The sequence below is a fragment of the Oxyura jamaicensis genome, chromosome 1 (assembly GCF_011077185.1).
Source record: "Oxyura jamaicensis isolate SHBP4307 breed ruddy duck chromosome 1, BPBGC_Ojam_1.0, whole genome shotgun sequence".
Lineage (NCBI taxonomy): Eukaryota > Metazoa > Chordata > Aves > Anseriformes > Anatidae > Oxyura > Oxyura jamaicensis.
Window position 1 is genome coordinate 202,324,661 of NC_048893.1, and position 12,126 is coordinate 202,336,786.

A 12,126-nucleotide genomic window follows, 5' to 3' on the forward strand; every position below is an offset into this window, starting at 1 on the left:
AGAAAGAAAGAAAGAAAGAAAGAAAGAAAGAAAGAAAGAAAGAAAGAGGTCAAAGTGTCCAAAATCCTTGGGGAGAGCTGTATTTCTGGTTGCTTTTTTGAAATGTTTTAACTGATTTTGAAAGCAAAGTGATGGGTTTCAAATGCTTTTGCAATTTGATTTCTCGTCTTGAAAAAGGTGAAGGCTAAGCAGTGGGAGGGAAGGATGTTTAACATACCACATTCGGGGACTTTATTGAATTAAAAGCAGGAAATCCTTCAGCAAGCAGAAAACCAAAAGTTGTTCTCGTTTGCTGCAACACCAGGCAACCTTTTGACCCCACTCCCAGGGCAGCAGAGCAGTTTGCGGGTCAAGCAGAAGAGCTGCAGAAGGGCAAAGCGTGTTTTGCTTGGCTTTCCTCCTCTCGGGGAATTAGCCCGTATTTCGTATTCGACGGTTGTCAGAGGTTTTCTTCTGAGCCTCATGATCTGAACCCGCTAAGTAAGGCAAAGCCAGATTAGAGCCTCTGGGAACCGAAATCCCGGGCAGATGATAAGGGAATTGGGTGGAGGAAGAGACAGGCAGGTGAGGAATACCTGATTAGTTTTATTTTTACTCTTATTTTTTTTTAGCTTATTTTCCAATTTGGAGTTTCTGTTGAATCCCAAAAGGCTGAAATTTGTTAGTCCAACCTTGCCCATTCTGCAAGGGGGGCGCTGAATTTATCCCTTCTCCTTGGGATCATGTCTCAGACCAAGACCAACAGAGGGAACGGTGCGTGGAAATGCTGGAAGGAAACATGCTGCGTGGTTTTAGCTTTAAATAATTCTTATTTTGGGGTGACAGCTTGGATAATCAGTGGCCTGTTCCTCAAACTGAGCACGTCCTGAGCTGCAGAGTCTGAACCCAAACACAGGAACAGCCTGGGAGAGGTCTGGCTGACCCAGACCCTTTCCTTTTCCTGATGTTTGTCTTCTCTTGGGTTGCATCGGAGGGGTTTTAACCCTCCAGGCAGCTTTGTGCGATGCCAAAAAGGCACAAAAGCTTCTTGACTTACAGCGTTTCACTCACAGACAGCTCTGGTCCCTCGAGAAGAGGAGAGATTGCATTGCTCTGTGCCCCCCCTGGAGCAACTATGAATTATTATTCTTAATGTTATATTTAACACAAGCCCGGGCACTGACCCCTCCTGGGTTATATAGGTCCCTGAGGAATCAAGGACACGTTCCAGCCTGTGAGATAAAACTGACCTCAGATGAAGCCAGCTATATATATAGCCAATGCCCTTCTCTCACCCCTCTCCGCCAGCACCATGGTCCTCTCCATGGGGTCTCGCATGTCCCCAGCTGCCCTGCCAGCCTGCAGACAGCTCCCGTGTCCTGCTCCCCATTCCTCCCTGGGATTTTTTTCCTGATCACCGGTTTTCTGTCTTTTCTATCTTCCCAGATGGTATCCCAAGCCAGGACCATCCCAGGCCAAAACTACCCAAAGTCGGTGCCTCTCCAACATCACAACATTGGCTCCACAAAGGGAAGACCGAGATCTCCACCAGGGAGCACATCCTTTTTGTGACCTTCCCAACAGGCTGGGGCAGGGTCATGTCACTCCTTCAAATCCAATCCTTCATATCCATTTCAATGCCTTGTCCATGCCAGGGACTGGACCTCATGCCCTTCTTTCTCCCCCATCTCTCCATCTCCTCAGTATCACAACATCCAACCACCCATCCAATGTCCCCCCAAATCCTTTCCCCCAGGTACAGGTGATTTCCACCCCAACAGCAGCACCTCACTTCTTTTCCCATCACATCGAGGTCTCAGCTTCTTGTCCTCACCCCTGGGGACTTCTTGCATCCCCACACACCCCACGGTGTCTCCATCACCCCCCTCCATCACCGATCCCCACCAGGGATCACTGGGGAGCCCAGAAGGTCACAGCAGCAGGGATCTGCTGGGATCCTGGCATGACCAGGAGCAGGGAAGGCAGAGGAAAACACAGGAAAAAAACAGCTGGAGTTAGCATAAAGCTTGGGTGGTGATGAGCAGCAAAAGAAACGGGTGGGAGAGAATCACTTCTCCTTTACTGGTGCATAAATCTTCCTCCTGCTTTGGCACCTCAGCCCTTCATTAAGGACAAACAAAAAATAAGTCTTTTAATAGCAAACAAGCAAGAAAACATAGCAGGTGACCTGCTTTATTTGACAGGATTATAATGGGATTAAAGGAGTGGTTTGAGATGTCAGTAAGGGCTCCATCCATTTTTTTTCCCTGTTACTGCTTGTTTTCCGGGAATAGGGTGGATTTGCAGCCAGCCATTCAGACCAAGAATCCCGTGGAGTGACTTTATCAGTGCTGATCCGGGAGGAAAAGAATAACCCCCCCCCCCCCAGAGATATGGCCCTTTTACATAATAACATCACTGGTTTAGGGGTGTCTTTTCCTTGCTAAGTGCAATTTTTGCAGCCGCAGTACCCAAAGCCCTGGGTGCGGTGCATGTGCTCTGCCTCCCTGAAGGCAGGGAGGAGATAGGGAGATGAGGGGAGAGGGGGAAGAAGGCGAGGGTGTAAGGTATAGGGCAAAGTAAAGCTGATCCGAGCAGACGGCTTCCTGCCACCTCCAACTTCCACGCTGCAAAATCCCATTAAGTGCGGAGTTTAAGGAAGTTCTGGATATCAAGAAGCAGCGGCTATTTAAAGCCTTGGTCACCTGCCAAACGGGGCTTTACGAGCCGTGTTTCCGGTCCCAAATCACTTCTCCCATCTCCTGGCTGTGCTCGCTCCTTAGGAAATGGCCCGGTTTGTGCCACGACATGCTCGGTGATGGGACAACATGCTCCCATGGTGTCCAAGGCATTCCCACCACGAGGTGTCTGGGATTAAATTAATTACATTACAGCAGGATTCCTGGAGCCAGGACCCAGAAGTGCAAGCAGGGTGAACCCCCTGGAAGAGATCTGCCCTTTATAAAGGTTTTATTTCTTTTGTGTCCTAGGGGATGGCCTCATTTTGCTGCAGAGGGTGCCCGGCGCCGTGCTGGGAACTTGAGGTTTCGGTGAACTGTAGTGCTTGAGGGGACTAAAGAGCCCAGAGCAGCCGGACACAAGAGCACCAGGCAGAGAACGATCATTTGTTCATCAAAACAAACAATATTGCATAAAAAAACACATAAGCTAAGCAGAAATTACGGCTCATCTTCCCATTTTTGCAGCCTCTCCCTGAGCAAGACGTTCAGAGAGATTCTCATCTGTTATTTGAAGCAATGCCCCAAATTTTTCTCTGAAGTCAGAAAAAAAAAAAAAAAAGTTTATATTTTTCTAGTAAAGGTCTTTATATCCTTTTAAATATCTTTGAGGAATCGACTTTTTCCAGCACGATGTTTTTCTCAGCTAGGCTGTGAAAATGAAACTTGAACTAAATGCAAAGGAAACAATAATTCATCTCTGCCAGGAAATATCTTCAAAAACTGCAAGCCAGACTGGAAGTGTGAGTTTTCTGCTGGGGGGTTTCAATAGTGCAGGTTCAACAGTGATGGGATTTTGTTCTCTTGTTATCTTCTATGGGTCCTCCAGGGAGAAGAAATGAAAACTCTGCTTCTGACCCCATTTAAATGCTGGGAAAACCAAGTCCTTCTCCCCATGCTGTGTGGCCCACATGTTACCTGTGACTAAAGGGAGGATGCGAAGTAGTCCCAGAGATGGGGGAAAGCTTGGAGCCTGGTCTCCACGACTCCACCTTCGGTGAGGAGCTCTATATAAATTCGAGGTGACTGTCTTCTGGGATGTTGTATTTAGCTTTATGCTCCTCAAAGAGCTTGCACAGCTCTTCCAGGTATTTCTGATGGACTCGATCAACTTCTTCCTCAGAGGGCTTGTACTTCTTCTGCACTGGGATCGGTTTCCCAACTGGAAAGGGAACACAAAGATTCAGCCAGGTCCCTCTAGATGCTTAGTATGTCTTAGCTCAGAGCTGGGTCCCCCCTTTCCAAGGACGTGGTGGGCAGATCAATAGGACCGGTTGTGTCTCCTCTGGGAGACAGCACAGCCAAGGGGGAGATGGAGGTTCAGTTTCTGCCTCTCCTGGGTCTCATCTCTCCTTGCCTCAGTTTCCCCATCTGCAGAGTTGGTTGATACCCTCTGTAAAGATCTTTGGAGTAAAAAGCGCTGCATCCCCATGCACTCCCTACAGCTAACATCTCAAATACTTTTTTTTTCCAGGGCAAAACTAAGTAATTTGATGGCCAGCGCTGGAAGAAACCCTTCCCATCTCCCACAGCCACCAGCAGCAGGGGACGTGGAAGGCCCTGAGCTACCTCTCTTGCTCTGTGCTCTTCCCCTAGTTGTGTTTGCCAAGCAGCAGAGGGCTCCATCATCGGGTGACAGTGCTCCTCATCAGCCTAATGAAGATCCTTTGTGATACTGCTGTAAAACCATTGAGACAATCCAACCGGGTTGTAAAACAATTAGAAGTAATTGCTGGCTGTCAAACCTGATCAGTGGGGTGAGCTCTGACCTCTCCAAACAGCCTCTGTAATTAGGCTGATTTGCAGACCATCAGCAGCGCTGAGGATCCAAGCCTGGAGTTGTTGAAACCGGGTGGAATTTCATCAAAACCAACAATTTTCTTGAGGCTTGGTATGGTCTCTGGTCCAACCAGCCCCTCTTGTTCATGGGGTTTGTTACTGGGAGTAGGTTGGGGATTGTGGCTGCACCTGCACTCATTACTGAGCAAACCTGCAAACCATGTCGGTGTCGTCCTACTTGTGCTTGTGGGATTGGCTTGGAGGAAGTTCAACCCAACTCTACCACGGGGGTTCATACCCAGAAGGTGTGCTGGGGCTGCGGTTGGCTGCATGTTTGCTCCAGGACTTTCTCATGATGGCCTGGGTTGTGCAGTAAGACCAAGCCAGAGTCCCAAAGCAGCGTATGTAGATGTGTTATTCTTTCTCTATGTGTTATTCTCTCTGTGTTATTCTTTCCCATGTGTTATTCTTTCTCTGTGCTGTCTCATTTGCCCTGAAGATGCTCCAGCACCACTGAACTCATCACATCATGAAGATGCTCCAACACCATGTTCAGTTGAATTCATCACATCACAGCCTCCAGAGCTGCCCGCAGGCTCAGGCACTCTTCCCCAGTTACATTTTTAAGATTTTTTTTTTGTACCTGCTGCTGGGGAATTCTGCTGTCTTGGTGAAACCTTGTCCCAGAACCAGGAGCTTTTTTAAAAAGCTATGTCTAGGGTGGAAAGTCAAGGTGGGTGAGCAGTTGGAGATGCTCCATTGCCAACAGATTGCTAGCCCATGGCATCTTGTGCTCTCTGGCACGGTGTCCCAGCTCAGCATGGGGGTGATAAATCCCTGATCCCCCCTTTGGCCAGCCTCGTGCTGGGGAGGGACTTACCCACTGTGCAGATAGGCCGGCGGTAGGGGACCAGCCCGAAGCTGTACTGGAAGATGCCTCTTGCATGGAAGAGGGGAAGGGAGATGCCCATCACCTGCTGGAGCCGGTGCTGGAGCCGCCGCAACCAGGAGCCCTTGGGGTTGCTCACTTGGTCGAAGAGGTCATTCTCCCCAAATGAAAAGGCAGGGACCAGTGGGGTGCTGTGGGCAGACAAACCCAACATGTGGCCATGAAGATTAACAAAACCCATCCCCCAAACCCTTCACCACCTGCCCAACACCCCAGTGATCACCCACAGCCCAGAGCATCCCTCCCCAAGCACCCCCTGACCCCGTCCCTTGCATCACCCATGCTCGATGGCCACACGGACAAATCCCTTCCTATTCTTCAGCAGCAAGGTGCAGGATCCCGGCCGGGCATCCAGAGCCTCCTGCGCCCCACCGACGATGATGGTCAGCAGGTTCCCCCCGCCTGGCCTCTGCAGCACGTGGGATGCGCTCTCCTTGTCGGAGGACACAAGGCCTGGGAGACAGAGAGAGAAAAAAAAAAGTTAACAACCTGGCTAACAGTGACTTCCTCCCATTTTTCCCCATTATCCAGCTCTGGAGAGGTGCTCGATATTTATTTGCACAGTTTTCCTACACTCCACTAAAACTCAGCCCAACTCCCCAGGACGGCGCTGGATTCATGCACGGCTCTGCCCCACAAATATCTGATTATCCCTTTGCTGTCTGGCCTACAAGTGAAGAACAGGGGAAAAAAAAAATAGGAAAAAAGTAAACTGAAAATTAGCTGCAGGGAAAATCTGTTTCAGCTTGTTGTCAGATTAAACCGTGTCCCACCCTGAATGCTTCCAGAGTCAGTGAAATGTTGGCTTTAGGTAAAACACACAGGAATTTCAGTGTCTGTTGCTATTTTAAAGTGACATTTGGTGCAGAGTTTGGCTCCCTGATGTTATTTGCTTACAAAAAAATTAGAAATCTCTAATTCAGAAACAGCAAAACCATGTTGTTTTGGTTAAACAGAAAACATTGTTAAAAATGTTAAAAAATCAATCAATAAAGAAAATAAAACAAACGTTAAAAAATCAATAAATTTTCATTTCTTCTTCGTTTTTTCCTCTCCTGCCCCGTGGTTCTGCAATGCAGCTAGTAACTATTAATTAATAGCTATTAACTTGCTATTTAACTTCAGAGAGATCTTTTGTGCCACCTCCAGCGCCCAGGTCCATGGACGGGATCAGGTTGGCCACAGATGGAGACAAACGCTCCCCTTGATCATCTCAAGCCTCCCTGGTGCTTTCACCCTTTGATCCCCCCAAAATCACCCAGTTCACCCACTCATCCCGCTGCCGACCTGCTTACCTCCACCCATCAGGTAGTCCCTGAAGAAGGGGACCCGAAACCACAAGGAGAGCATCATCAGGTGCGGGGTGATGCCCGGGAAGAGCGTGGAAAACCCCGAAGCCTCCGTGCAGAAGTTGAGAAAGGCTCCCACGGCCAGCACGCCGTGGGGGTGGAATCCCATCAGGTAGTTCTGCCTGGGGTCCAGCTCCGCCGTCTTCACCAGCTGGGGACAGGGATGGGCCATGGGTTAGTGCAGTCACCTTGGGGATGGAGCATTGGCTATGGAGAGCAGGCAGCGGGGCTCCCAGGGGGGACCTGGCACCCACTGTGCCTTCTGCTGGGAAAGGTCAACTGAAAAGCTCCGTTTTTTTTCCCCTGTGATGTATTTTGTTGCCTGTTTTCATATTTCCCCCAACCCTGTGGCCCAAAATGACTTTTCCAGTGGCACAGTTCTTTAATCACAGACTCATAGACTGTGGTTGGAAGGGGCCTTCAACGATCACCTAGCCCAACTGGATGATCTACAGCTCCCACTAGATCTGGTTGCCCAAAGCCCATGCTGCTTTCACCTGGCCTCGATGCAGCTGGGAACCTCTTTTCTTTAAAACCTCCTCCTGTCCATTTTCCAATAAGGGAAAAAATACAGAAAGTGTGATGGGGGTGATTATTTCCCCCCATGACCACCACCCCATGACCAGAACCACCCCAGTAACGATCTCCCCATCCTGTAACACGTCAAGTGATCAGAGGGTGCTTTTGTACACGATGGAGTGAGACCCCCAGCTCTCACAGAGCTAGCAAGGAACAAAATGAGGGTTTTCTTACCATATGGGAACACCTGCAAGAACCCAGATTCTTGTGCCTGTTTTAGTAACCCAACGTAACCCCCAGGTCCATCAAAAAGCGACGGATGCCCAAGGTTGCTGCAGTTTTTCCAGGAATGGGAAGTGCCCGCGCTCAGGCTTTGGGGAAGGACAGATTGCAGGTGCTGTGCAGCCAAAATACTTGGCCACTTTGAAAGTGGTTTTGGAAACTGGGAAGGAGAACGGGTGGCACAGCTGGAGAGAGGGTGATTAAAGGGAGACGAGGGACAAGCAGGGTTTGGACTTGCTGTGTCCCACCCGGAGGGGAAGGACTGGTGTGACATCCCTCCTGCTGGTGCTGTTGGTGCTGAGGCTGCCCCGTTTACAGAGCCATCAGGAGCATCCAGACAGCCCCAAGCACTCAGGGACAAGCAGAAACAAACCTCGGTGTGCTTCACCCCGCCAACCCTTCGAGTGCCCCGCTCCCATCCATAGGCAGGTTGCAGCTAATGGTGCGTGCACTTTCGTGGAAGAGAGTGGGTGAGAGTCACGAGGGTCTGTTTTTAACCTTGTCACATCACGGCTAATTTCCCACCCGTCCTAGAGCGCTGTTGACTGTCCGCCTGTGCCTGCTCCTAATGAGGGGAGCGAGCAAACAACGGTGCTGGGGTGCGGCGGTGGGCAGAGGGGGGCTGTGGTGCTGAGCCCTCGCTGCCATGTGCTCATTTTTTGAGTGGTTTCAGCTCGCTTCAATGCCTCCTGCACTCATCGTTGGCCTCCTGCCTTTCGTCCCCGTGTGATTTAGAAGCAGGGAAAGAGGAATGGAGGAGAGGAGAGGAGAGGAGAGGAGAGGAGAGGAGAGGAGAGGACAGGACAGGACAGGACAGGACAGGACAGGACAGGACAGGACAGGACAGGACAGGAGATGCTACGCATAACCAAGCAGTTCCTTCCCAGGTCTATATCTGGGTGCTCCCATTTCCTCTTGATGCTTTCCATTGAGATCACCCTGTGATGTGTTTTATCTGTGGTAGTGCATACCTATTTTCAGCTGCCAGATTTTTCATCTTTCTCTGCATTACCATATTATTTTTTTATTATTATTTTATTTTTTAGGCTCTTTATGGACACAAACAAAGCTAAAAGCAACCCCAGCTGTTTTAATGATGCTCCTGGATAGCACATCTGCTTCTGCTACATGATTCCTTGCATCCCTAAGTGGCCTCAATGCCACTAAATCTGTATCCCCACCAACCATAACTTTGGGCCTTTAGAATCACCTACGAGTTATGGGGCTTGAACCTAATCCATGTATCCAGCTCCCAGCTCTAAGCCGCGGGCAATAGGAGGGTAGGAGCCTGCTTGCTCAAGGGTTGATGTTTCTGCAGCAGCACTGCCCACCTCTGAGTGGCTTTGCTGAATTAATTGCCTCTTCCAGCTTGGTAAACCGGAGGGGAGAGAAGGTCCCCGTCCTTGTCACGGTGTCTGCTCGTGGTTTGGGCCAGAGCTTACCGAGAAACCAAGGAGCTTGAGCAAGGTCAGAAAGGAAACCTGTCGCAGAGAAGAGACCTGAGCAATGTCCCTTAAGCCATAGGTCAGTCCCCTGAAGGCTCAACCACCCTTCTGGAAACTCTTTAACGCAGTAACTCAATCCCCCCACTTGGTTTTTCCCTCTGTTTGTTTGCTCCTTCCTCCTTCTCCTGCCAGAGGTCACGCACAACAGGCTGCTCCCTCTCCTCCAGTGAAGTTAATACCTGACACCACACGGCCCACATTTTGTCTGTTCTGGCCCCAAAACGTTTAACTGGGCTGCCTGGGGGCTGCGGGGCTGGGGTTGAGGTGCAGAGGGGTGGCACTCTCCTCCTCCTCCTGGCTCCTGTCACTTCTACACCCGCCGGATGGTGCCTGCTGCCCCGGGCTTTCCGGGTGAGTTGAGCCTTTAATCATTGCCAAAAGACTCGAGGGTGCAGCCAAGCCAGTCTGTGTGCAAACAACTAAGGGAGACAAGATCTTGGCACCGTGTTTTCTTAGTAGGGCGAGACCAGTTTCTGATCCCAGTGCTGTCTGATAGGTGCCAAGCTAACGTTTATGACCCGTGGCCACTAAGAGCTGCTGTTGGCTTTTAGTGGTGGGCTTGGGAGGCTTGGATGCAGGGCAGAAAGCCTTCTCCATCCCAGGTCTGTGGCTACCATGGCCCTTCCAACCCAAACTTTAGTTTCAATTTGAAGGATGGGGTCTACTTCACCCTTCTTCATGGGAAAATCCTTTGATAGCTGCAGTTTTTCATCGCTCCCAGTGACTTCTTGGTAGCAAACCCTTCCCTTACTCTGTCTACACAAAAGTGGGTCCAAGACGTGGGCGAAACCCTGCCCCAGTTCCCCCAGCTCCTGCAGGGGAGTGCTGCGATCTGCCCCACGTGCCATCCTCAGCCACGTTAGGGGACTGCACGCGCAGAACTGCAGCTCCGATAAGAGACCACGTAGCGGTGAGGATCTCAAGCGTACTTAATTTTAAACTGGATTAGTTAAACCGCATTAACATCCCCAGTAGATGCTCTTAGCTGGAATTAAAGTGGCCTTCATTTGGTGTTTGGTTTGGATTTTTAATTCATTTTGGAGGGGAATTAAGCTAATTGGAATTAGGGCTTCTGAGTGACTGTACCAGCACAGGAGTTCAGCACTAGTCTAACGAGGATGTTTTAATTCACCCCTTGAGATGTGGCATCCCCCTCTGGACCCAACTCCACTTTCAGTGATGGCTATTATGTCCATTAATCTGATTTTAAGCAGGATAAACTTCTGTTCAGTTTTACCCTAAGCAAACACCCAGGTGCTTTGCTGTCCACCAGGCACCTCCAAACAGCATCTCCCATGGGAGGAGGCATGCAGCCAGTGTCCCCATGGGATGAAACCACCAGAGGAGCCAGGAAGGAGGGATTGAACCAAGAAGGGATGTGGGCAGGTCACCCAGGGGTGGGAGACCAAAGGAAGGGTGAACAAGTACTGCCAGCATCTCCCGAGGCAAATGAGGTTTGGGTCCTGGCAATGGAGGGTGTCTGAGAGGGATAACTGGAGAAAAAGATGTCTCTGGGCACTGGGGTGTTCTCCAGGAGCCAGAATACCAAAGGCACTTGGGGGCAGAGAGGAGAGGGCCAAGTCATGGGTCGGAGAAGCTCCTCAGGAAAGGGGAGAGAGGTGGCTCAGGGTCACTTGGCTGTGTGTTGTGTTTGCCTTCTCTCCTCTGTCCAACAGAAGGAAGCCATATGAATAGCCAAGAGTACTCGAAATCAGAAATTGTATTTAACGTCACGGGCCACGACGCAAGATCCCCAGTTACACATAGTACCGTGCTCCCAGGAAAAGAAAGAGAACGTTCCTGGCAAGCCCTGGTTCATGGGGGCTTGGACCTCTCCCACCCTGCAACGCCTCCTAATGTACCCCGACGCACAATAACCCCAGTCATGGTTTATGCAATTGTGAGAATGAATGAGCTAAGGGGTGGAACCATCCCAAAGCAGAGCTCCTAGGGGTCCACAAAGTCTCCAGTGATGCGTTTTATTTCCACAAACAACAACGAAAAGAAAGCCAGCGAGTGGCCGAGCACAACGGCAGAAGTTGAGGCTCTGCCAGATGCTGTGGATAACCAGGTCCAGCTGGCACTTAGATAACCCCACAGTCGGTCAGAAATCTCCTGTGGCTCCCCACGAGGGGAAAACAGCTCGGTGAAGTCCACAGGGACCTTCTCCACACTGTAGGAACATCTCAGGTTGCCCCAAATAAAGCTGCTGGTACGGAGCCTGCTGGGGTTGCTGTGAATGATGACAGCACACGAAGACGAGATTTGTCCCTCTAAGTCCTCCCCTTCTGCACGTCCTTCTCAGAGGTTACCAAAGACCTGGAGGCAGGCTGGTGACAGCAGCCTTATGCTGGCAGGAGGGCTTGGGGCTGGGGAGAAGAAGAAGGGAAGGTGTGCAATTTCTTGGCCACATGATGAAGGAATATGTTCTTACTTTAGCACTGGGTGTATTCTTCATGATAAAGGGGCCACGATGAGAAAAAATGCTCCTTTTGGTGTAGAAGGAGATATGTAAATGGAGGTAAGGGTTTGGGCAGACTCATTACTGACTGCTGATTGAACACAGCATAGGTAGGGCCATCCATGGTATCCAAAATCTCTCTGGAGGAACCATCAACCCCCAGCAGGCACCACCGGATACCTGCTCAACCACAGACTGCCCAGAGAGATTCATTTTGGGATATTTTCCCCACTTCTAAGACCCAGCTGAGCCCAACAGGTATTGCAGGCATATCATGTAGTTATGTAAAAAAAAAAAAAAAAAAAAAAAAAAAAAAAAGACTAGAACAGGGTTGGAATATTGGAATACAGGGGGATGAAGCAGAAATAAACTTTCTGGGCAAGGTTTTGGGCACCCCCCTGGGTTCTCCATGCTTTTTTTCTCACCTGCCTTTTAAAATCACCCAAAGTCATTCGGGTCCTGCCTCACCCTACAATTGCCAATCCCCTAACTAAAATAGGCTGAGCTCCATGGAGCAAAACCGAGCAGAATTTTTTTTTCTTTTTTTTTTTTTCTTTTTTTTTTT

The 12,126-nt window shown here is 49.9% G+C and overlaps 1 protein-coding gene across 1 annotated transcript in view; it reads right to left on the minus strand.

Annotated features, from left to right (window-relative positions):
* Positions 1–2,129: 2,129 nt before the first annotated feature.
* The window catches only part of MOGAT2 (monoacylglycerol O-acyltransferase 2), a 19,159-nt gene continuing 9,162 nt past the window's right edge, over positions 2,130–12,126 (minus strand). Inside the window, exons 3-6 of the mRNA XM_035344094.1 lie at positions 6,741–6,945; positions 5,724–5,898; positions 5,377–5,576; positions 2,130–3,879 (exon numbers count right to left, since the gene is read on the minus strand). Coding sequence (XP_035199985.1) covers positions 3,725–3,879; positions 5,377–5,576; positions 5,724–5,898; positions 6,741–6,945 — 735 coding nt within the window. The 3' untranslated portion in view covers positions 2,130–3,724. The remainder of the gene's footprint in view (positions 3,880–5,376; positions 5,577–5,723; positions 5,899–6,740; positions 6,946–12,126) is intronic.